Here is a 25709-nt window from a genome sequence, read left to right on the forward strand (position 1 = left end):
GCTATCATTGTGGCAAGTGTTCTACATATACAGTTGCATAAAATATCCCCTTTTAGCCCTTTTAGTGCTTAAATTTGGATTCTATTATATTTGATTCGAATTATCTGATTTTAATATGCCTCCTTCTTTTGTTGTAGTTGCCTGGTATATTTGTTTCTCTTCTTTGATTTTTAATTTCTTGTGTGATTGTAAATAATAGCTTACTTTTAAAAACTTACTTTGAAAATCTCATTTAATAAATGAATATAACTCAAATTTATTGGGTCACTGATATGTTTGAAAATCTCATTTAATAACTAAAACTCAGTCAAATTTATTGGGTTACTGATATGTTTAGATTGATTCCTGACCAATTGTTTTCTCTTTTCTATTTTACCCTGTTTTTTATTGTTTCCTTTTGTTACTTTTCATTTAATAAATGAATATAACTCAAATTTATTGGGTCACTGATATGTTTGAAAATCTCATTTAATATAAACTAAAACTCAGTCAAATTTATTGGGTTACTGATATGTTTAGATTGATTCCTGACCAATTGTTTTCTGTTTTCTATTTTACCTTGTTTTTTATTGTTTCCTTTTGTTACTTTCCTGGCATGTACGAGACTCAGTCCTCTGTTTCCTATGTGACCCTGATGCTTCAGAAGTTATATGGCCTCTATCTGGCTAATCTAATTTTTCAACACACATATTTACACTTAAAGTTTTCTATTAACATTATTATTATTATTATTAACATTAAGAGTTATCCCAGATCCACATCCTCATTCCAAGCAAGCTAGGAACTCTGGCAGTATTTTACTTCCTTACTCTTCTTTTCTTCTTGTCACTTTCCCTCTGTACTTCTCAAGTTGAGGTCATTTGGGCTTTAATTTCAAATTTTTATTAAAACTCTTTAATAATCAATACTTATTTAGACTGAACTATAGGCTTTACTTTTTTCTTTGATCACTACTCTTTCTTGAATCTGCCATATTTCTCTTGGATTAATTTCCAGGAACATATCTCCTAGTAATTCTTTCAGAGAGGGTTTGGGGGATAGTAAATTTTTTGAACTCTTGTGTGACTGAAAAGGTTTTTTTTTTTTTCTTTTCCCCAATTGAAGTATAATTGACATACAATATCCTATTAGTTTCAGGTGTAGATCACAGTGATTTAATATTTTTACGTATTATGAAAAGATCCCCATGATACGCTAGTTACCATATGTCTCCATACAAAGTTATTATAATATTATTGACTATATTCCCTGTGCTGTACATTACATCCAAAGGTAGAAAGAAAAGTAACAATGAAATCCCATGTATGTAATATACAATTTCGATAATTATTGAGTTGTTTGGTTTCTTTCAATATTGAATTGTATAAGTTCTTTATATATTTTGGATATTAACCTCTTATTGGATATGTAATTTGCAATTATCTTCGACCATTCAGTAGGTGGTCTTTTTGCTCTGTGGATGGCTTCCTTCACTGTGCAAGAACTTTGAGTTTGATGTAACTTCATTTGTTTATTTTAGCTTTTGTTGCCCTTGCTGAAGGAGACTGGTCCAAAAAAATACTGCTAAGACCAATATCAAAGAGCTTAGTGCCTGTTTTCACTTAGGAATTTTAAGATTCCAAACTTATGTTCAAGTCTTTAAGTCTTTAATCCATTTTGACTTTATTTTTATATATGTTATAAGGAAGTGGTTCCAGTTTCATTCTTTTGCATGTAGCTGTCCATCATTTATTGAAGAGACAGTCTTTTCCCCATTGTATATTCTTGCCTCCTTTGTCATAGATTAATTGACCATATAATCATGGGTTTATTTCTAGGGTCTTTAATTTATTCCATTGATCTATGCATCTGTTTTTGTGCCAGTACTATACTGTTTGATCACTATCACTACCATAGTCTGAAATTAAGGAGTGAAAACCTACAGCTTTGTTCTTCTTTCTCAGGGTTGCTTTAGCTGTTTGGGGTCTTTTTTAAAATAAAAATTTTGGGATTCTTTGTTCTAGTTCTGTGAAAAATGCCATAGGTATTCTGATGGGGGTTGCATTAAATCTGTATATCGCTTTGGGTAGTATGGACACTTCAGTAAGATTTTTCTTCCAATCTATGAGCATGGTATATCTTTCCATTTATTGGCGTCTTCTTCAATTTCTTTCATAAACGTCTTATAGTGTTCAGAGTAAGTTTTGTACTTCCTTGGTTAAATTTATTCCCAGGTATTTTATTTTATTTTTTTGATGCAATTGTAAATGGGATTGTTTTTTAAATTTTTTTCTGATAGCTTATTAGTGTACAGAAATGCAACAGATTTCTATATGTCAATTTCATATCCTGCAACATAATTAATTTATTAGTTCTAACAGTTTTTTGGTGGAGTCTTTAGGTTCTCTCTCTATAAATTATCATGTCACCTGCAAACAATGACAGTTTTACATCTTCCTTTCTAATTTGGATTATTTTATTTTTTTCTTGTCAAATTACTGTGGCTAAGACTTCCAATACTATGTTTCATGAAAGAGATGAGAGCCGACATACTTGTCTTGTTCCTGACCTTACAGGAAAAGCTGTCAGCTTTTCAACCTTGAGTATGATGGTAAGCTGTGGGTTTGTCATATATGGCCTTTATTACATTGAAGTATGTTTCCTCTATATCTTTGTTAAGAGTTTTTGCTATACATGGATGTTGAATTTTGTCAAATCCTTTTCTGCATCTATTAAGATGAATATATGATTTTTATCCTTGGTTTGTTAATGTAATATATCATGTTGACTGATGTGCGGATGTTGAAACATCCTTACACTCCTGGAATTAATCTTTCTTACTTGATCATGGTATATGATCATATTAGTGTTGTCAAACTCAGCTTGCTAATTTTTTTTTTTTTTGAGGATTTTTGCATCTGTGATCCTTAGGGATACTGGCCTGTATTCAGTCTTTCTTTCCTTCTTTCTTTCTTTCTTTCTTTCTTTCTTTCTTTCTTTCTTTCTTTCTTTCTTTCTCTCTCTCTCTCTCTCTCTCTCTCTCTCTCTCTCTCTTCTTTCTTTCTTTCTTTCTTTCTTGTGGCTTCCTGTGGTTTTGGTGTCAGGGTAACGCTGGCCTCATAAAATGAGTTTGGAAGTGTTCCTTTCTCTTCAATATTTTGGAATAATTTGAGAATGATAGGTGTTATTTTTTACATGTTTGGTAGAATTCACCTGTGAAGCTGTCTGGTTCTGGACTTTTATTTGTTGAAAGTTTTATTATTAATTCAATTTCATTACTTGTAATTAGTCTATTTAGATTTTCTATTTGTTTGTGATTCAGTCTTGGAAGACTGTGTGTTTCTAGGAATTTATCCATTTCTTCTAAGTTTTCCAATTTGTTGGCATGTAACTATAAGTAGTTGCTTATGGTCATTTGTATTTCTGTGATGTCAGTTTTAGCTTTTCCTCTTTCATTTCTAATTTTATTTATTTGGCTCCTCTCTTTTTATCTTGATGAGTCTGGCTAGAGGTTTACTGATTTTGTTTATCTTTTCAAAGAACCAGCTTTTAGTTTCATTGATCTTTTCTGTATGTGTTTTTTTTTTTTTTTTTGGTCTCTTTCATTTATTTCTACTCTGATCTTTATTATTTCTTCCTTCTACTAAATTGGGCTTTGTTCTTTTTCTAGTTCTTTAGGTATAAAGTTAGATTACTTATTTGGGACTCTTCTTGTTTCTTAAAGTAAGCTGCATCACTATGAACTTTCTTCTTAGAACTGCTTTTGCTGGATCACATAGTTTCAAAGTATTTTTTAAAAAATTTTCTCTTTGATTCCTTCATTGACCTATTGGTTGTTTAGTAAATGTTTTGTCTCCATGTGTTTCTGGGTTTTTTTGGTTTTGTTCTTGTAGTTGATTTCTAGTTTCATACTGTTATGGTTAGAATAGATGCTTGATATGATTTCAGTCTTCTTGAACTTACTGAAACTTGTTTCATGGTCTAACGTATGATCCATCCTGGTGAATGTCCCATGTGCATTTGAAAAGAGTGGGTGTTCTGCAGTTTATGGATGAAATATTCTCTATATTCAGTCCATCTGGTCTAATGTGTTAAGGTCAATGTTTCCCTATTGATTTTCTGTCTGAATGACCTATCCATTGAGGTAAGTGGGGTATTAAAGTCTCATACTATTATTGTATTGCTGCCAATCACTCCCTTTATGTCTGTTAGTATTTGGTTTATATATTTACGTGCTGCCATGTTCGGTGTATAAATATTTACAAATGTTATATCCTCTTTTGGATTGACCCTTTTATCATTATATAATCTTCTTTGCCTTTTGTTATAGTCTGTTTTAAAGTCTACTTTATCTGAAATGAGTATTGGTACTCCAGCTTTCATTTCCATTTGCATGGAATATCTTTTTCCATCCCTTCACTTTCAGTCTGTATGTGTCTCTATATCTGGAGTCTCTTGTAGACAGAATATAAAAGGGTGTTATCTTTTTTAACCACTCATCACTGTATGTCTTTTGATTGGAGCATTTAGTCCATTTTCATTTAAGGTAATTATTGGTAGGTATGTACTTATTGTCATTTTGTTATTTGTTTTCTGGTTGTTTTTGTAGTTCTTCTGTGTTCCTTTCTTCTTCTGTTGGTCTCTTCCTTTGTGGTTTCACGGTTTTCTTTAGTGTTATGCTTGGGTTCCATTCTCTTTATTTTTTGTGTTTCTATTGTAGATTTCTGATTATGTACAAAAAAAACCACATGGTTACCATGAGGTTCACATATATTTATAGGAATAAAAAGCGTTTTGTTTTTTCCTAATGCTTGTATGATAACTGACTGGAGAAGAATTTTATGTTCCAAATAACTTTTTCAGAACTAGATAACTTTTTTTTAAAACTTATGCTTAGTGCTTCCAAGATAAGTAGTATGAATCTCACCTAGAAGCTTTTAGGATTTCTTCTTTTATCAGTGTTCTGAAGTTTCTTCCTGATGCTTTAGGACTCGATATGTTCCCATTCATCTTGCTAAACATTTCCTTCACAGGAATTACGTCTTTTCTTTCTTCTTTTCTTCAATAATATCTTTGAATATTTCATTCCATATATTCTCTCTGACTTCTCTTTTTGGAATTCCTATTTTTTAACATTAGAAGAGCCAATTCCCTTCTATACTTTACATCTTTTTTCTTATATCCAGTGACCCTAAGTTTTGGGTAGACTTCAAGACTCCAATTTGTAGCTCATTAATTTGCTCTTCAGCTATGCCTATGCTGACATTCAGTGGAGGAAAAAAAACCCATTAAATTTGTTTCGACAATCATATATTTTCATTTCTCACATCTCTATGCTTCCTCATAAAATGGATTTTAATTTCTCAAATGCAGTACACACTTTTATCCCTCTGAGGATATTCATTATGCTTCTTTTAAAATCTCCATTTGTTTATTCTACTACTTCTTTTTTCTCAGACCTTAGTTCTTTAGTTTGATGATTTTTAAATGGAATTGATTTTCCTCAGATTTGTTGATTCTAGATCATCTGCTTAAATTTGTATCTGTTATTATTATGGCTACTGATGGTGGCAGATGGGCCTTTAGGTGGGACTACTGTGAGGGGGGTCTCTGTTCCCCCTTGAGGTTTCCGGTCACCTGGATTGTCCTGCTTCTCCATTCCAAATGTCCACATTCATTACTTGTTCCTGGGAACAGAAGCCTCTCCTTGGAAGTAGGTGTACTGAGGGACACACCTACATGGCAATCCCTATAGCAGTACCTCGAGCCCCATCCTCATTCCTGTGCCCAGCATCTGTGTCCTGGAGCAGTGCTGAGACATCTTTTTTAGTGTCTTATTCAAACAGTGTTTGGGGCTATAGTTCCCTCCTTCCATCAGATCTTCTCCTCTCTTTTTGTGTACAATCCTTTATAATTCCTGACCCAACTAGGGCATATTTTTTTTTGTTTTGTTTTATAGTGTCGCTATAGATATGTTTGCTCATTTTCTGTAATTTCCAAGGATTTGGGGCAAGTGGAGAAGACTAAAGCATGCTGCTTTGATTCAATATTCTAATATTCATTATATTTGTGGAGTTCCTCTTTAACGTGAACAGTGACAGCAGTAAGGTATTTGAATAGTAAAAACATACAGTGTTTGCATTTGGGATAAAAGAGAAGAATACAAAATCTATATGATAGCAGTGTGTTTTTCTACAAAGTTCTCTCCCACCTAAAAGTGGTCTCAGCTAGGTGAGATACAGTGGTTGCTAATTAAATGATGTGTTTGTAAGGTTAAGCCAAAGTTTAGAAAGACTCACATAAATTATCAGTGTATCCATTAAAGTTTCTGTCTTGCTGAAGTAACAGATGTGTCTTCTTTAGGAAAAAGAGAAAAAAACCTTTACGATCCCACTTAAAAAATAAACCTATCAACATTGGATTTAGGACAGCTTTGAGATATGAGAGGCAAACAGCTCTTGCATCCTTGTGATGTGAGATCAAATGGTTTGACTCAAATGGTAGGAAAACAGGAATATTTGGGAAACCAGATTCCAAAAATAGTGGCTTTCCTTTTTCTTAACGTTCATATGAAGTGTTTTTAAATTATTAGAGAGGACTGCATACTCATTTTTTTCTTTCATAATTCTTATGGGAGAAAAACATAGTTAAGTAAAAATATTATATAGAGGTTAACAATTTAATTAATTTATTAAAAAATATTTTTTTATTTTTGAAAAAGTGACCTCAAAATTACAGAGCTCAATCAATTCAATCCGTTGCTCTTGAGCACAATGAGGATTTACTATCTACATTTTCTATTTCAGCAGGTGAGCCAATAATGATAAATTATCAGTGTGGGTGATGACTGAGTTGAAGAATGAGACAAATATTTAGTAAATCTGGCTTGTAAAACAAAACACATCAAGAATTTCACTACCAAATTCCTAATCTGTTTTTGTCAGCTCTTACCCTATGTAAAATATTTCACATTAATTTGATTTCGTGACAGGCTTTTTTCCCCCTGAAGCTATGATTAAAAATTATCATGACAACATTCTTCCCTGGACCAATAAAGCAACATTTGGGAGTGGGTGAATGGGATGCGGAGAGGGGACACACACACACACACACACACACACACACACACACACTCATGGACTAAACCAGCATTTTTATCATCACGCAAACACAGAAAACACTAGATCCTCTCATTATCCTTTTATACCTTTATGATATAACGCCAAGTTGGATAACTGGGCAACCAGCTGAGAGCATAAATGACGTAAATCTGGGGGTGTGTGGCCTGATATCTTAGGGGAAAAGCTGCAAATAAACTTAAAGATGTAGTTGCTAGAATAATTTACTGCTTTTAGAACTTAGAGGAATTAATTGTATAGCAATTAGAGTGGCACAGGTGCTTTTGTCAAGCACATTATTCTATGTTATTGGAACAGAGATCTGCTGACAATGCTATGGTCCAAAAGTATTAGTCTCTTAACTGTGACCAAAACCCTGATACATCCTCAGTACTGAGAAGCGGCCAAAGAGCATAACTGAAACCACCTGAGTCACTGAGTGGATGGAATTTGTGCTGCTGTTCCTCTGTGTGTGTCTTAACTTTAGTTCTTTTTTTAAAGAATAAATACTTTTAGTTCCATCCTTGTTTTGGAGGATGAATGATTTGGTTTAGCCACAAATTCTCTCATACCATTAGTGTTCTGTGAAAACGGAATGTCTGCTCTGTTAATCGGAAAAATTTTTTGCAAGCTATGTCTCTGGACTAGTACACTAATTTTCCAAGATACGTTGGGTTTCTCCTAATATAAAATCAATTCCTTTCTAAACTTAACTCGTGGTTTTCTGTTTGTTTGTACTAAATCTTCACTGATGTTACTAGCAGATTGCAGGATGGACCATTAATCCAACCAAAAAAGCTTTTCTTTTGTTCTTTTATAGACAAGCTTTGATGATACGATAAGGTGGGGGAAAAAAAAGGAAAAGAAAACATTGTGGGACAGGGAATAGATGGATATGAAAGCCATAATTAAAAATAAATTTTCTCTCTCCCCAAAAGAACAAGAGTGGTAACACTGAAGACTTTGAGGAAAGAGGTAGATCGATAGACAGGGATTTATGTGCGTATGAGAGTTATCCTACCGGAAACTAAATTTGTGTTTCTGTTTCTCTCTCTGCTTTAGTGGGATGGGGGCTGGATATCACTGGGAATCATCTATGTCCTCAGGGGATGTGGGTCTCACTGAAGAGGATGGCTCGTCACTTCCACATGGATGGTATTAGCTTGGAGAGATGAAGGACTGGAGGTCAATGAATCTCTTGTGTTTCAAGATTTGGGACTCTCTCGTAGGCAGTCAAGCTCCGAAACCAGGGAAGGGGTTTGAATTGGTCTTTCATATCCGGAATCAAAAAGGGAGAACTTATATGCTGGTGATGTTCCTTATTTCCGAAATGTAGGTAAAGAAGCCTTCCTTGCATTGTCAAAATTCTGGACCCCACCAAAGCCCATTGGTTTGTAAGGGGAGTAGAATGAACCCTGTGTAGTGTAAGGGTTATGTGTAGTGTATGGGTGATGATGGCAGGCAGTCTGACTCTTGGGGAAATCCTGTAGATGGAACAGAGGAGCAGTAGTTGTTGGTCCCTCAAGGAGACACCGGAGCCACACTGGACATGGAATTTCAAGGGTGCCAGGAATTTCCAAGGAGAAGAACTTTATGGACTGAAGGCCTTGAACATCCCTGCTAGGCTCTGAAGAAATGAGGTCCCTCAAAATGTCAGCCTCCTTCAGAGGCACCCCTGGCCTGCCCCACAGGCTGGACCTCCTTGAGGCAGGGCTAGGTCAGCCACAGCAGAAATCTAGCTTTCAATAATGAAAGCCCCTGATGTAGCAGCAAAAGGTCACAGCAGCGGTGCAGCTTAGGCTACTGGTCAGATTTCTGTCTTATTGGGTCTGAATGCCATTCCCGGACAACACCAAAGAAGCAGACAGCCCAACAGAGCCATGGCCTTCTTGTCTCTTGGGCACTTAGAAGTTCCATCCAGTTTTGATTTAATTTGTTGAGATCAGAGACACATGACTACCTCAAATGTTGTATTTTGGAAAAGTTTCTCACAGTTAACACTTAAATTATTGTTATTTTATATTCATTATAAAATTATATTTTATGTTAATTTCATTCATCTTCATCATATTCTTAGAAAACACACACTAAACAATAAAGACCTGGTGTTCTGATCACATGTGTTTATTGAAAAAAAATTTCTAGAATTTCCTTCCCACTCACATTACCTTATGAATTTAGATTCTCTGAACCTATTAATTTTTTTCAACTTTAACTTCTAGGAAAATGCTGCTCAATTAGTAGGAAATACCTTAGGGATACAGGACCTAGAAGAAGGCACACAGCTCAGAATTGCCAGAAAATACTACCACCAAACCATTCTCATTGCTTTAGCTCTCTTCTTCAACATCAGCCCCATCTTCCTCCTTTAAAAATCTCTCAAAGAGGGCGACTGGATAGCTCAGTCCGTTAAGCGTCTGCCTTCAGCTCAGGTCATGATCCCAGCATCCTGGGACCAAGCCCTGCGTCAGGCTCTGTGCTCAGTGGGGAGTCTGTTTCTCCCTTTCCCTCTCCCCCTGCTTGTGCTGTCTCTCTCAAATAAATAAAGTCTTTTAAAAAAATCTCTCAAAGATAAATTTTACTTCCTAAACAATTTTTATAGATCAAAACTACATTCCACTGAAAATCAGGTAGCATCATCTATAAACCTCAGGCCCCAGGAAGATGACTGAAAGTCTCAATATAATCATAGTGGAGTTTGTCTTCCATACACATTGAAAAACACTTTTTCCCAGTAAAAGCCGAATAAACAAAGATGAGATATAAGTGCTTCAACTGCAGTTAAAAGATATTTGCAATTACATATTTTTAATACACATAAAAATAGTTGATTATTTAATAAAGAATGTTTAAGAGAAGTCTAACCATTTGTCCTGTCTATAAGAACAATTGGCTTTGGGGCACCTGGGTGGCTCAGTCAGTAGAAGTGTCTGACTCCTGATTTCGGCTCAGGTTGAGATCTCAGGGTCACGAGAGGGAGCCCCGTGTTGGGTTCTGCCCTCAGCATGGAGTCTACTTGAGATTCTTTCCCTCCCTCTGCCCCTTCTCCTACTCTCTCTTTCAAATAAATAAATGAATATTTTAAAAGAAGAATCAATATTGATTTAACTGTGCTTTTGCTATTTAATAATATGCATTTAAAATATGTCCAGGGGAATAAATATAAGTGCTATACGCAGCATGGGATAGCAATTACTTACCCGGTAGGCTGGCTTTCAAATTCTTCTGACCACTGCTCTTGAATATCCTCTGTAGAAAGATCTACATCCCGGGTGGTGGCGAAATTGAACTCACTGCCTTCATTTCCATGGAAATAAATGGAGTTCCCATCTGACTGACAGCTATGCTGTAGATGAAAAGAGAGCATGGGGTGGCTGTGGAATTGGTTCTGTAGCTGTGTCTGTCTTACTCATGTATAATTAGAGTTTTTAGAAAAGTCAGTATATTATTCCCTCTGTGATGGACGCTCAAATCAGAAGAGCTTGTTACTTTTTTTTTGGTCTTGTTTAATTCAATTACAATTTCTTTCTAACTTATTAAGTTATCACAAAAAAGGAGTCAAGAGGCCATTTGAGCTTTGCTATTTCAGCCTTCGGTAGGAAACAAGAATATTTTAATTGGAATAATTTCCCATCTTCACCCAGTCCTTGTCGTGGGAATTACGTGTGATAATGACTTGTCATATATTTTCGATACTGTGCTTATGGGCTAAATCACACTGACCTTTTCAATATTCTATATATTTCTGGCTTGCCATTCAAGCCTTTCACAATTTGTCTGTAAATGGGATATGAGTCAAATAGCCAGCTAATCAAAACATGGAATATAGAAAAGGTCAAAGTAATCCCTGATATGATCGTATATTCTCGGCTACCTTTTGAATAAAAGTTTCTGGTGAGACCTAAGTAGTGCATGATGCCCTCAATGAAGAGCTGGGAAATCACAATCTTTGTTATTCTCCCAAAAAGCACAAGGTTTACAAAGAATAGAGAAAAAGAGTTTCCTGTGATACTTCTTTTTTAACCTATATTTTTTCAGCTTAAAGTGAATAGTCAAAGGTACGATCGAACTCTGGAGCTGAGTAATCTGAATACTTCGTAAAAATATGTTTTTATTAACTAACTTTTGGTAGTAAGTCATATATACAAAAATACTAATGAAAGATCAAATGTACTTTTTAAGTGTCATATGCTCTTAAAATGAAATAGAAATGAAGAAAACTAATTGGACAGAAAATATCAGGCCCAGTGACTGTAAGTTGTGTAGAGCTGGGATCATGTCCATTTTGTTTCTTGCTGTATACACAATGTGTGGCTTATAGTAGAAATTTAAAAAAATTGTTGAATAATTCAATAATGAATGAATGAACGATATGGTTATGCCTTTTTAAGTGATCAATTATTTTTGTACAGAGAACTTACTATGTAGAAGGCATTAAGGAAGGTACTGGGGAGGGGTTTATAATGAAGTATAATAATACATAATCCTTGCTCTCAAAAAATCCCAGTCTCGTTGAGAGATATCAAAGATATGTCTCAATGCTAGGCAGCAGATGGTACGTGCTAATGAGTGAGAAAAGGTGAGAATCACTGTCCAGGGCTGGTCTAAATACATAGGCTTCATGGATGAACAGGTCTTCAACCTGTTTTAAAGAATGTGATAAAAATCCAAGTTGGATGACAAATATGAATGAACGACAAAGGTGATCAGTAGGAATGATTTTCAAAATTTGACTGGAGCCTGACAATAAAAAAAATCTTAAGTAGTAGTCTTAGAGATCTCTACAATATCCTGTTGGCAGTGGTGTCCTAAAATAAGGGAGTGATGTATGCATAGAAATGTTTTACGACAATTAAGCTAGTTATGGCTGGTAAAATCAATTGAGGGAGGAATCAGAATATCATTTTAAAAGAGTAAATTAAGCTTCCAGAAGCTTCCAGAAGTTCCAGAGAGTCATAGCATATGATCCTGGGGAGTCATTTCACAGCACTAACATAAGACACACCCACAGAGCCTGTCATCACCCTAGATACCACTGTAGCACGTGGCATGCACCACCTCCAGAGAATCTTCTTCACACCACAGTGAATACAGATTACTCAGCAGATGCTAAACTGAGCTCTATATGTGATCCATAACCCACACAAACGTATCAAAACTGGGGTTCCGTGTATTTAACAGTAAGTAGAAACTGTCAAAAGGTGACAGACTCAAGGGTCCACTACTATTATCCTGTGAAGACTACAAATGCTAACTAAAATAACAAAGATTACTTTCCTAATAAATCCACCACCACTAAGTAACGTTTTTTTACAATTATCTTCACATTCTGGAATCCTGATCAACTGTGGCATTAATATAAGAATGCTGATATCCGCGCAGATGACACATTTAGTCATTGTCTAAGAAAAAGCCATACATGAAATACCCATATGTGTGAAAACAGAACATTTAATTACAATTCAAAAGGACATATTTACGTAATAAAAAGAATGACTCACTTAACATGAAACCTTGGTCATTTCTGGCTAAATATCAATTTAATTATTTCAGTTTTGGTTCTGTGTGCCTCAGAATTGTTTGTTAATATTTTAAGACTGTGTTATAAATGAGTGTTTTCCTATTCTCTCAAAATTTATATTTTTAAGATATTTGATATATATTTTAATTTAGTTGAGATGGAAAATTTATGTAAAAAAAGCCATTATAAAACTAGATATTGTTTAACTGAATATTGTTAAACTGATTTCAAAAAATTAAGATCAGTTGGTGTTTTAGAAAAACAGAAATAATTTTAAAGGATCTTTTTGTTAGTTATTTTGCTGTTACCAAATACATCAGATAGTTGAATAGATCATTTGTAATTGTATAATGATTGAAAATTATCTACCAGATACACATTTTTGACACTATGACTACAGAGCGCCAGCATAGGAAACACAAGTAATATTTACCATATCAAGGGTAAATAAAGCAATCTGAAAAAATGCTAATACTCACCTTAATTGAATGTTAATCCAATTTTCATGCTAATATAATAGGATCTAAAAACTAGTAGGATCTGTCTTTGGTTAGTTCCCGTAAGAGAGATAGCGGTATGGTTTTTGGCATAGTTTTATTATTTCTATAGCGAAGGAGTTGTTGTTTAACAGCTTGTAGTAAAAGAATAATAATGCCAGATCTAAAGTCAAACAGACAGGGCAGTGGTTTAGAACAACCAGCGCTGGTCTTTCCACTGCAAATATCCTAATCCTGTCTGTCAGGTTTAAGGGACGATTTACAGTTAGCTCTCTTCTCCCTTCCCAAATAGGCCCAAAGTCCTCTGGGTGTGGAGGGGAAAAGTACGGCTCTTTGAATATTGTCTTTTTCATAGTCTTAGTGCTGCAACCCAGTACCAAAAAAAGGTGGTGACATATGCAAAGTAAACAGTCACAGCTCAGCGAGAGGTGGCTCAACCTCCCCTCTCTCTCAGCAAGATGGGGCTGTCATTCTCTGGGCAGCAGGGCCTGGGGATGAACAGAACACACACACACACACACACACACACACACACACACACACACACGGCGACGGATGGCTGCTCGACTCCCCACCATGCTAAGGAGATCGAGAGGCAACCTCTGCCTCTGCCTTTCTGAGTAGAAGCCAGAGTTTTCAAGGTTTGGAGTCAGGGTAATATGAACCAGCAGGGTCATATTGGGACTCTAAAACAGGGGACAGTTGGTGTGAAACTGTAGTATTTCTGAGTCATCTGAGCAGGAACAGGCAGGAACAGGCCTACTGAGAGGTTGACTGTCTACAGGCCCTGTATTTAAGAATCCTGTGAAAGGCAGGGGAACAGTTGAGGGTTCTCAGTCTGAGGATCCCTACATCAATTATAAGGTAAGTTAGAGCTCCCTGTGAATTCTGTTTAGGATTTGTCCCAGGGACTCAAAATCTTAGAATGGGCCTGGTTTCCCAGATGCTCTCCAAACTCAGAACTTATGCCCGAGTGCGTTTGGACGAGGCTAGAATCAGCTTGTTTGATACTGCGTCTCTGTCTCTGGATGGGAACCCCTGGCCCCTGAAATCTACCTCAGTTAATTCAGCACTTACATGAATTGAGATGAAGGTTGGGAAAGAACAAAATCCTAGAAACCAAAACCAATCAAGATGACAAGAAATGAAGACTCAGCTGCTATCCATCCTCAAAGAGTGTGAGGACTGGAATCAGAAGGCCTGTTCCCATGCGTTTGCTCTACTTAATAGCTACATGGCTTTGTATAAGTCAGTTAACCCCTGTAGGCCTCAGTTTCTCAGGCTATAGAATGACGTCAATGATATCTATTTCCTAGAGGTGCTGTTAGAAGCACAAGTTATATTACCCATGGAAATGTATTTCTGAAACGTCTGAGTGCTATACAATAATCATTATTTTATTTCTGGATAGATATTTTTTTTTCCAAAAATAAAATGCTATAGTCCATACTCTTAGTAGTATGTGAAAGAGAAATAGAAACATGTGTAAATCTATTTTTAATTGTGTTTCTCATTAGAATAGTCATTAAAATTCTTCAGGTCAACTTCAAACCTTTAGTAAAATATAAAAGAATATGTCCCACAATCCCATATGGCAAAAATACTGCAAACGTTCATTCACATTTAGGGCAGGTAGAAGCTTCAATGAGAACTTTAAAGGCCCTCCAAATTTTGGCAGATTACCAAAAATTCTCCAAGGACAGGAAAACTTATTAATGCAAGATGTCTGTTGCCACCTTTTCTTTTTTTTTACAGACAAACTTGCATTGTGTAATATCAGTATACTATGTTAAAAATCCAAGCAAAATGTGCATTGAAAGTATGAAAAGAATTTCAGAAAACTGCTCTCAGTGATTTTTAATACCCAGCTGTTTTTGTTTAACTCATGTCATTTATATGTAATAACAATTAAAATCTAAACAAGTTCAAAAGACAGTTAAATGTCTAATTTTGTAAGATACACAAGTTCTTGATATGATAAAAACAAGAATATTTTGGAATTCAGGAGTATTTTGAGTATACTAAAACTCTATCAAGTTTTTTTTTTTTGAGCAAATGATCATAAAATTTGATTTCCTGAGTTATAGCTTCTGACTTATGGTGACTACATGTCAAGTAACTAAGCATGTATTGGGGGCGAAATAAAGGTATAAATTCTGAAGATGGCTTTAAATATTTCTATTTCTAGCTCTCCTAATGTGCATTAATTATAATTATTTTTACTTTGTGTCACTATTTTAGCACTGATCAATGACATATACTTTGTAGTTCTAAGTACCAGAGATCTCCAATTTTTAAAAATCCCTTAAATATAGTCCTTATTTGCTTCTATTTGTCAATCGAAAATATTTTCCTACTTTGCAGCTAAACGGGTTTCCTTTACTTGAAAAGCAGAACACAGTGTAGCTAAGTGACAAGAATTTGCCATTCAGAAAAGCATCAACAGGAAACATCCGTGCAAATTCCTCAGTATAACAAGTCCTTGGCCACAATTCAGGATAGCATTTTTCTAAGGTTGCTCCCTATCCTCTGCTGCAAATGTTAATGACTTCACCTCTGTACTTGTAAAAGTACTTGCAATCGCCCCCCCCCATAGTTTAATTAGGTTTTCATCAAAGATGAACACTGAGGCACCTCTTAATATTATCTCCCTTGGGTCTAATGGCCCTGATGCTTCTTTCAGGCATGTGTAGCCTTACAATTTATTTTTTTGACGATATCCTTTTTGTTGGAATGAGTATATTGGGCATTTGGGCAATGCCAGCTTGCAGAGAGCTGGTGGCAGATGGAATGAAATCTGCCTGGTATGCCTTCCCCTCCACATGAGCAGAGAGCCATCCATTTCCTCCATTAAGGAGTTGTCACTCAGCCCACCCAGCTGGAAGACCATTTTTGATAGCCAAGCTGGCTGGTGGCAGACAATTCAGATACAAAGTGCACTTTAAAAGGAAGCTAAAACATCATTTGTAGGAAAATTGAAAATGCATGGCTTCCACCACAGCCAATGTTTTAATGACTGTAATATTTTAAGTGATTATTTTTGCCACTTCAGATTGCTCCTTAGAGAGGAGAGGTTTTTTAATTAAAATCTAGGCAATGCAAATAGATGAGATATGAGGAGCAGAGGAAAGAGAAATAAGATGAATAAAATTAATTAAAATGGCATTGTTGGCAGAGTCATAAATTAGCCAATATCTGGCTGGAAATAAAATATGTTGGTAGAGGAGTTTCTGGCTTACATTGAGATGTGTGATTGAGTGTTTGGAAACTGACTGACTGATAGCCTACCTATCATTGTGTTTCCTAAGCCTTTCTCTGTGCGAGAGCTATTATCATATAGAAATACATATATCCTACATCCTGGGTCAATGGTCTTTAAAGGTACAGACTTTCATGCTATATTTAAAAATATCAAATTGAAGGAGAATGATTTCTCTCATGAGGCAAAATGAATTTCTGTCCTTTTCCACACATTCGATTTCTAGGTAATTTAATGCCAGTTAAAAAACTGAAAACTTGGCTATGAACACAGTCCAGGTGTAGGAGGGCTGAAGTGCATTTTCTCTAGTCGACACAATAGATTCAACCATGGTGAGTGAATTTGAGGGAGCTTAAAGAGTATTTTTTCTCATTATTTTCTGGATTTATTGAGCATTCACATTTGAACCACTTTGTACCAAGATTCATAAAGATTCGATTTATGGTATATTTTGTGACAAGTGTATAATTACTTGGCAACAGTTATGACAACTCCAAAATGGCAACAGTGACAGATTTGAATTGGAGTAATGAGAGTAAGAATAACAATGTAAAATTCCATGGGGCGGTTGTTAACCTTGTCTATGGAGATCAACTTGACTTTCACAGGGTCTGAGGTTTTCGGACTTGCCTTCTCAAATTAAGGCTGAGGATGCCAGGTACAATGTGGGAGGCTATAAGAGATGGAGGGACGAAAGGGCTGACTTTCTAGTAAAACACACTTGGCTACAAAAGTCAAAACTGATCTTAGAGAAGCCATTTGGCCTCTCTGAGCCTCTGTCTTTGCATCTGTGAAATGGGAGTAATTGTGAAGATTAGATGAGATACTGTAGGCCATGCCTCCTAAAGATTGGGGAATGTCAGGAAGTTGGTAAACGTTCATTGCCCCCATCTTCACTCATTCGCTTAACAAACCTTACTTCATTCATTCGCTCAACAAACCTTACTTCATTCATTCGCTTGACAAACCTTCCTTCCGTGAGTGTCACTGGGCAGGTTACCATGCTATGTCCTGTGCTAGGCACAGAAATGATGAAAAATGTTATACGTTTTTGACGTTCATATAGAGCAAAATAGATCTCACTGAACATTGAGTTAATTAGTGAGTAAATGTGTCAGCTTCAGACCAAAAACAAACAAAAAAGGGTGCATCCGTTAGGGAGGCTCTGGCGATTTGTTTGACTAGTCGCTTCCAGTAGAATTTATCAAAATTATTGATTCCGTGTTATTGCCACCCTTGTCATGGTGATTTGGCTCAATTCCATGTTTCACTAATGCTATTTCACATTAATTACTGTACAAATAGGCAGCATTGGAGGGAAATTGTGAAAAGCACTACTTACGTTTAACCCTTCATCCCCAAAGTACTCTTATTAGCTTGACAAATTATATCCTGGCTCCTTCTACAATATCATGCACCCACCTCTTGGGGGAAACATGACAATAAGAGCAATGCAATCCAAAGTGAAGAACATCCCAAGCAAAGGGAATTTAGGTAGACAGCATGCAATTAACCAGGCTGGAATCTGGCCAGAAAAATCATAGTTAACGTTCCAATTCTTAATGGAAAAAGACATGGGAACATGGACCGGCCACAAGTCTTACTGAGTTCAGGTTTATCGTCATTAGAAAGCCGGGACTCAAATCCCTGAAGTTACACACCAGATAGTTTCCAGTACAGTGCTTTGCAAAGCACATTTCTGGAAAGTGTATCTGATTTCCTCCTGTTCGTCCTTCTACTGTAAAAAATAAAATAAAATCATTGAATGGATCATTGAAACCTTCTTCTGGGTGCTTAATTTCTGGAAGAAAAGTTGGGCATTACAGTAGGAGAGTACTGACCTGCCAGGGGATTATATCCCCCAAATCCTACATTTAAAAGTGAACTCTGCTTTGAGTGTGATCACCCCTTTCACCATTCATCTGAGGGTTTTTTTATTAGCCACAACCTGCATGAAGACTTTACATTTTCAGACAAATTAATTTACATGTTTTCAAAATTGGGACATCATGACCTTTACTCTGCATTAACAATTCCACAATTTATGACAAAAGTACCAGACAGGTGACAGAAGACTCCAGAATGAAAGCTCCCATTCTTACTCAGGACTGGATATCTGCCTAGCATCCACTGGGACAATGAATTTGGCAAATGCTTAATGTACAAGAGCTATAAGAAAATTAATAGACTCTCCTGTTCTGACTTAATGCTTCCCCTTAATGGGTTGTTGATTTACCTAATGGCTGTTGTCTTCATTAGGGCCTTTGGTGTTTGTTAAACAGGAAAATTGTCATTATTACTGCATATTTATCAACAGTAAGTGTAGTAAAGAGGAAGCAGTCTGCGGAAGTAGGAATAGAGAAAACAGAGTAATAGAGAAAAACTAATAGAGAAAAGATTAACATACGACCCTTCTAAATTCTGTCTACTTAGTTATTCCAAATCCCTGGCCAAAATTTGAAAAACTTAATAAATTACTTTTTAGGAAATTCCTTTTAAATGGACTCTGAGAAACAAACTGAGGGCTTCAGAGGGGAGAGGGGTGGGGGAATGGGATAGGCTGGTGATGGATAGTAAGGAGGGCACGTATTGCATGGAGCACTGGGTGTTTGTTATACACAACTAATGAATCATCGAACTTTACATCAGAAACCAGGGATGTACTGTATGGTGACTAACATAATAAAAAAAATTAAAATAAAAAAATAAATACACGTGATCAAATCACAGCCTATTCTAAAGGACAAATCTTCCTCACAGAATCTGTGACATTTAGCATTGATTTACTTCCCAACACGAGTTGACATAAATGTGTTGAAGGAGTAATCTGGAATTCTTTGCTAGCCACACAATGAACTCGGGCAGTAAAGAGAGAAAGATTAGCAGGTGCAGGCACAGCAATCAGAGTGGGAAGAGTTCTTAAAAATAAAAAATACGCGGAACGGCACCTATCTCACAGTGATCTGCATTTAATCTGTGGGTCAATTCCAGAGTCGACAGAAGCCAGTGATTTATGCCTTTGCAAGCCGAGAGTAACCAGGCTAGCTGAGCAGATATTAACATTTATTAATGGTGACTGAGCAAACACATACCCTCTCTCTCTCTCACACACACACCAAAGAGTCACGAATGATACATGCTTTCAAAATACAAATTTTTGGCTGCCACCGAAGATGAGAGTAAACAAACAAAATGAAACACCTGCCGGACGAAGAGTCGTCTCCATCACACGTTGCTCCATTTGGGAACCCTGCTTCATGGGGTACTATCAAAGGATGAGGAAAACAGGAAAAAAAACCACAAAAAACCAAAAAACCCAAACCCAAACCCTTGCTCACAGCCCTTTGCTCATCGTTCGTCCCTGGGCTCTCCTGGGAGTGCTCCACTGATCTTTGCGTCTCTTCTCTGACAGCGAGTTACGGAAAGCAGGCTGCTAGCGACAGGAGCTCCAGGCTGGCCCGCCACAAACTTATATTTAGTGTTTTTCTTTGACCTTGAAATTAAGGATGTTCTCAGATCGTAGGATGTATGTTTGAGGAGCTGGAAAGAGATGGCTTTGATGGATTTGTCCAGATGTTTCACGAGTGACTAAGGAAAATGGAGTGCTAAGCCTCCATTTACAGACACTCAGTGTTTATTGACTACAGATACAAAACTTGGACGATAAGGCTTTCCTCATAGTGCATTCATGACACGCCATCATGACTACTCTTCCTATTATCGTTGTTACTATTATTTACCCTCATAGGGTTACTATTATTATTCATTATTATTTAGCATCCATACTAGCGCAAGTGTCATTCCTGGATATGAGACTCCTACCCAAGGTGAAAGGCTGATCCTTGATACTCTAAGTCTTAATTGGAAAGGGCGAAAAAATGGATCCACTTCCCTTAAACCTTGATGGCAAAACCAAGACCACCGTAACAGAGCTGGAAACCAGAAGCTGCCCTAAGATGAATCACTGCCCTGCTTCAGGCAGGAAGAACGTGCCTCCCGCTTTTGAATGTGGCACAGACACCCACACCCCCTGACCGAGAGACGCAGTCCTGCGGGGTGGGGGATGGCAGCTGTGGCAGCACTTGGCTATTCTAGCAACTGCGGATGAACTGGCAGAGCTCACTCCATGTCTTTTGAATAGGAACGACGGACACAAATAATTCTTGATTCTTCTAGAAATCATATACAAAAGTTACAAAGGGTTGGGGTATTCTGTAAACGAAGGCAAGATCATCTTAACCAGTAACTGAGACAGGTGATTCCAGACTGAGTAGGCTTCAGTCGGCTAGCCTCATGAGCCCACGATCCGCTTATTCTGAGACATTGCTAATGAGGGTGGTGCTCTGGGGAGCTTTTTAACTTGCGGCACTGTGTTTATTGGCATTTAGAGCCCCACCTACTTGGTCATGAACAAAGGGCTGCTTAGGGATTTGCGGGAAATAAAACATCATGATGGTAATTAGAAGCATAAGAATGTGGTGTGCCTTTTCTTCCACATGGGCAAGTTTTCTGGAAACACATTGGAAGATGAGTCAGGCAAGGCCATGCACTCGTAAAGAGAATGGAGGAGAAACACAGAAGGCTGAAGAGGAAGAACAGATTAATTCCATAAGCTCTTGCAGCTCACCAACCCCAAATCAAAAAGCGCAACAAATGGAAGGCCAGATTCTATATTAAAAGCCAGTACTGTTATCCATCTATTTTATGTTAATTACCCAAGAGCCAACAGATGGGAATGGCCTTCTACCAACCCAGGGCAGATTTAAACTGGTGACCTATAATTGCAATTCTCCAGATCACATCAACTCCTTCAGCTAATTACTCTATTTGGTCTTATATCATTCTGCCCTACTTGAGATAAACAAGAACAGGCTCAGATGCAATGAATTAAATATTCCCGAAGAAACTGAACAAAAAAAATCTAGAGAAGACAAGGAGAAATATGCACTGTGAATGTGAATCATTTTCATCTTTCCGATCCGACCTGACACCCTCAGACATTATTTTCGAGGTCATCAGCTAGGCAGTTTACATACTCACTACTTTCTATTCCCTTGTTTCATGAACAGTAGCATTAAAAAAATAATTTGTTGTTAATAATAGAAACTATTAATAATTCTGATTATATGAGTGGCATTGAAACTTAATTCCAGTGGAAACCATTTCTTATTTTGATTGCCAAAGGTTACATGTACGGGCAACACTTGTGTCCAACCTAATCATTTTAAGGCATTTGATTCTGTTACTCTAGTGACATATAAGAATGACATAAATTGTGAGGTCTCTATTTTTTCTATCCTGTTCTCCCCCACCTCATAATCACAGCTATTGGCTCCATCCTTTGCCTTTTACACATTTTCCTCTATGTTCACTTTCTTCTGGAGCCTAGTCTCAAAGTTTCAATAAAGAGGACACATATTTATTACACCCTTTCTATGTGCCAGGGACTGTTCTAAGGGTTTTATATGTATTTTCTTATTTAATTACCACAGCTTGGGGTGGGTACTATTATTATCCCTGTTACACACATGAGGATACTGAGGAACTAAGAGATTAAAATAAGTAGCCCCAAACCACATGGCTAATAAATGGTAAAGCCAAGATCTGAACCCCTGTAGTTAAGTCCATTTTCTGAATAGTTGTACTGTCTCCAGTTCCATTCACAAAATTTTCAGCTGCCTTCAAGTGATCAGTGAATATGAAATTCATTTTCTTTCCTCATAAACTCGATCTTCTGGTTATTTTTTCCACCTTTTCATTCATTCCGTTAACACTTAACAACAATCCATCACGTGCCAAACAATGGAGACTCAAAAATGGTTGAAGCAGTCCCCGAGCTTAAGAAGCTGACCTTCTAACTCGGGAGACAGAAACATAAATGGAAAGCAAGGTTGTAAATGCTCTCATAGAGGTATATGTCCCATGTAAGAGAATATTGAAACGGAACTACTCCACGTTCTAAGGTGAGGGTGGGATGGACCAATTATAAGGACCTAGTGAAAGAGGTGGTAAAAGGGCTTAGTTACTCATGTTGCAGGGATACAAACTCAAAGTTGATGTAAGTAGGAAGCTGGGCAGCAGAGAAATGATTTCTTTAGAGAAGGCTGGTGGTGAACTATGTGTCCCGCCCAGGACCTCCTGAGGGGAGGAAGGTATCTTCTTCCCTCCTCAAGCCTGGTGCGTTGGACTTGAAGGACAGCACTTGGATGGTATGCTGGATGGGCCTGGACGCATGCCTGAGGCTGCCTGGAGGATGGCCAGGTAGGAAGAGGGCTGCGCTTGGAAGTAACTACTCTCCTCTCAATCATGGATCCAAGGTGGATGTTTACTAGAGAGTACACTTGGGCCCGTGGACACAAGAAACAGCCTAGTTTGTCTAAGATCCTGCCCCAAATGGCTCCCTGGAGAGGCAAGAAGCCCCCAGTGGAAACAGACCGTGGTCATTAACCCGAGGCCCCATGGCTGGAAGTGGAACCAGACATACGAGATGCATCAAAGAACAGCAGGTGAGAGATCCCCAGCATTAGTGAGGAGTGGGGAGATGTCCAAAGAGCCCAAAGGTAGACGGAAGAGAGAGCCAGCTTTGATCGCTTGCCAGGCCACCGGATCAGTAATTTCAGTTTATAACAATATCTGCCTCCTGCCTCTTCTGCTTCCTCCACACTGAGCCCTAGAGGGTTCAGAGGCTGAAATGCATGGGGTGGTGAGGAAGGAGAAGGAGCTGACCACTGCCATCACTCCCACTGCAGCACACCTAAGCCGGAGGAGGAGAGAAGCTATGGATGAAGCTTGGAGCTTAGATGATTATGGTGAACCGATCATATGTTATTGAACTGGGACTGTTTGAGAGACTAAAATGATCGGATGGCTTATTTGGTCTCTCAGCAGTCTTGGGACCTGCAAAGAGGACAGAGATAAAGAAGCTCTCAGACTGAACCTGAATGGTCACTGGGGGAAACAAAGAGACCTGTTTTCCACAGCCAGTCTCCAACCCCAATTCCTGCTTATTCAACCCAACAGTTACACCAGGACAGAGAGGAGGAGACATGAACAATGCACAAAGTTCACACAGACAATGACTTTGGAACTGGGTCCTTAAGGAGACCGGGGAATTACTAGGCAGAGAAAAAAGAAGGTGGAAAAGCATGTCTAAAGTGTAGGAGTGTGAAATTCTGTGTTGTGTTTGTGAGGCTGGAGCACAGCGGAGCAGGAGAGGAGGATGAAAGTTAGGAGGGGCCTGGACTAAGGGGCCTCGGATTATATGCAAGGCCCCCACGGGAAGCCTTCAGAGGCTTGAGTATGGAGGGAGCATGATGTGATCTCCGTGAAGGAATGATGCTGAAGTTTTTTTTTTTTTTTTTTTTTTTTTTTTTAAAGATTTTATTTATTTATTCGACAGAGATAGAGACAGGCAGCGAAAGAGGGAACACAAGCAGGGGGAGTGGGAGAGGAAGAAGCAGGCTCATAGCGGAGGAACCTGATGTGGGGCTCAATCCCAGAACGCTGGGATCACGCCCTGAGCCGAAGGCAGACGCTTAACTGCTGTGCCACCCAGGCGCCCCGATGCTGAAGTTTTTGTTAGTGGCATCCCTAACATGTGGTCCTTGCCTCTTAACACCCTTGTCCCAGGCAGTCTGGTGCCATGACAGTGTTGGTTTCTCTTTCTTTAGCATCTCATCGTTGTTACACTATATTACCCCCTGCACAGGATACGCAAATGCCTCCTGCCTCCATAAGGAAAACATGTTAATACTCTCATCCCCTTAAGTTCACTTGAGGTCAGAAGTCAATACCTGTTATGGTCCGGTAACCAGGACCATGAAAACAAAATCAGCTGGAAGAGTGTGGAGGAGAAGAAAGAGGCCAGTCCTTGGGCTGAACTTACTAAATTCTAATGTATAAAAATCAGTCATCTGGAGGAAGGAACATGCAGTACAAATGAAATAAAACTGGAGCAAGATGATGAAATAGGAGAAAAACAAGAATCTTTTAACCTATAGTCAGAGAGTGATACGGAGGAAAATGGGCGGATAATTTAACACATGGATGTTGGGAAGAAACACGGGACAAACAGAATCACACCGGCTTGTATTTACCACCTGTAAGAGCAAAGCCATGTGGTGAATGAAATCAAGATCAAGTCTGATTCCTCTAGGTGAGTCCTGGCTTTTCCATGGGTGAGAGGGATATTTTGGACAAGTTACTCAACACCTCTATGTCTGCTTTCCACATCTGTAAAATGGGACTAATATAGCACATGCTTTATAGGTTTATAAAGATAAAATTATGAGATTATATACATATATATATAAAATCCTGTGTATACGTGTGTATATGTATGTCTGTGTGTATATATGTGTGTGTGTGTATGCATGCATGCACCTGGAATGTTAAGTGCTCAGAAAAAAAGTAGCCCTTACTACTTAGACTAAGAATACTCTGTCTGTGCTTGGACATTTTTTCCGCGTCTAAGCTCTATTTTGTAATTAAGCATACTTTCTCAATTGCTGTTAGACTCACTCTTTGATTTAGTTAAGATGTAAACATCTTGGAGACTTTTACTGAACATAGAAAAGGTAATACATAGGTAGAGCAAGGAAACAAACAATAATCCTCAAAACTAAAAGTCCGAAATAAAGCAATGTTTAAAACATGCCCTGTGACCAATAGGAACATGGAGATATGCTTACGCTTTTTAATTGGTTGTAGTTTTTGTTTCGGATGCCACCAAGTGAAGGAGAAATATTTAATGAAGAAGTTGCATGCAGTTTAAATAAACAATTTTTATTGCTAGAACTCCAAATCACTTGGCAAAAGCAACTTTTTAATGCTCCGATGTTTGAGCCAGAAAGCAAAAGGGTGGTCATGCAAATGAGGTAAAATGATAATTCTCAGATTATATTATTGCAAAGTTTTAAAAAGAATTTTCAAAAAGAAACATCAGAGAAAAATTTCTACCTGATAGCCAGTCAAAGGGCATGATAGATATCAACTACAGTAGTTTTTTTCATAGGTCACCAGGCAGGTCTCAAACGTGTGACTGGTAAGTTTGGGAGTAAGATGATGGACCACAAAGCAAAACTATTAACCCACACAAAGTTGTAATTTAATTGAATATCACTGCCGAAGCAAAACCACATTTCATGCATTTTTATCAGGGGTGGTAGTAAAGTACAATCCATTAAGAAACTGAATGGCTAATTAGATTAGTATAACAGCTTGTAAAACAAGGCATAAAAATTGCATTTATATAGTAAAGGGTACTGAGTCCAAATGATAAATGACCATCATGGGAAAAGGATGTGAATCCCAAGCCCTGAGGTCCCCATGTGTTT

At 37.6% G+C, this 25709-nt stretch overlaps 1 protein-coding gene across 2 annotated transcripts in view; it reads right to left on the reverse strand.

The window, feature by feature from the left end:
* Positions 1-25709, reverse strand: part of RELN (reelin) — a 482353-nt gene that overhangs the window by 179948 nt on the left and 276696 nt on the right. For both annotated transcript variants that reach the window (XM_087861166.1, XM_087861167.1), the window contains exon 11: positions 10298-10443. In XM_087861166.1, coding sequence (XP_087717292.1) covers positions 10298-10443 — 146 coding nt within the window. The remainder of the gene's footprint in view (positions 1-10297; positions 10444-25709) is intronic.

The sequence above is a fragment of the Ursus americanus genome, chromosome 3 (assembly GCF_024610735.1).
Source record: "Ursus americanus isolate L20-20 chromosome 3, mUrsAme1.1.p, whole genome shotgun sequence".
NCBI lineage: Eukaryota > Metazoa > Chordata > Mammalia > Carnivora > Ursidae > Ursus > Ursus americanus.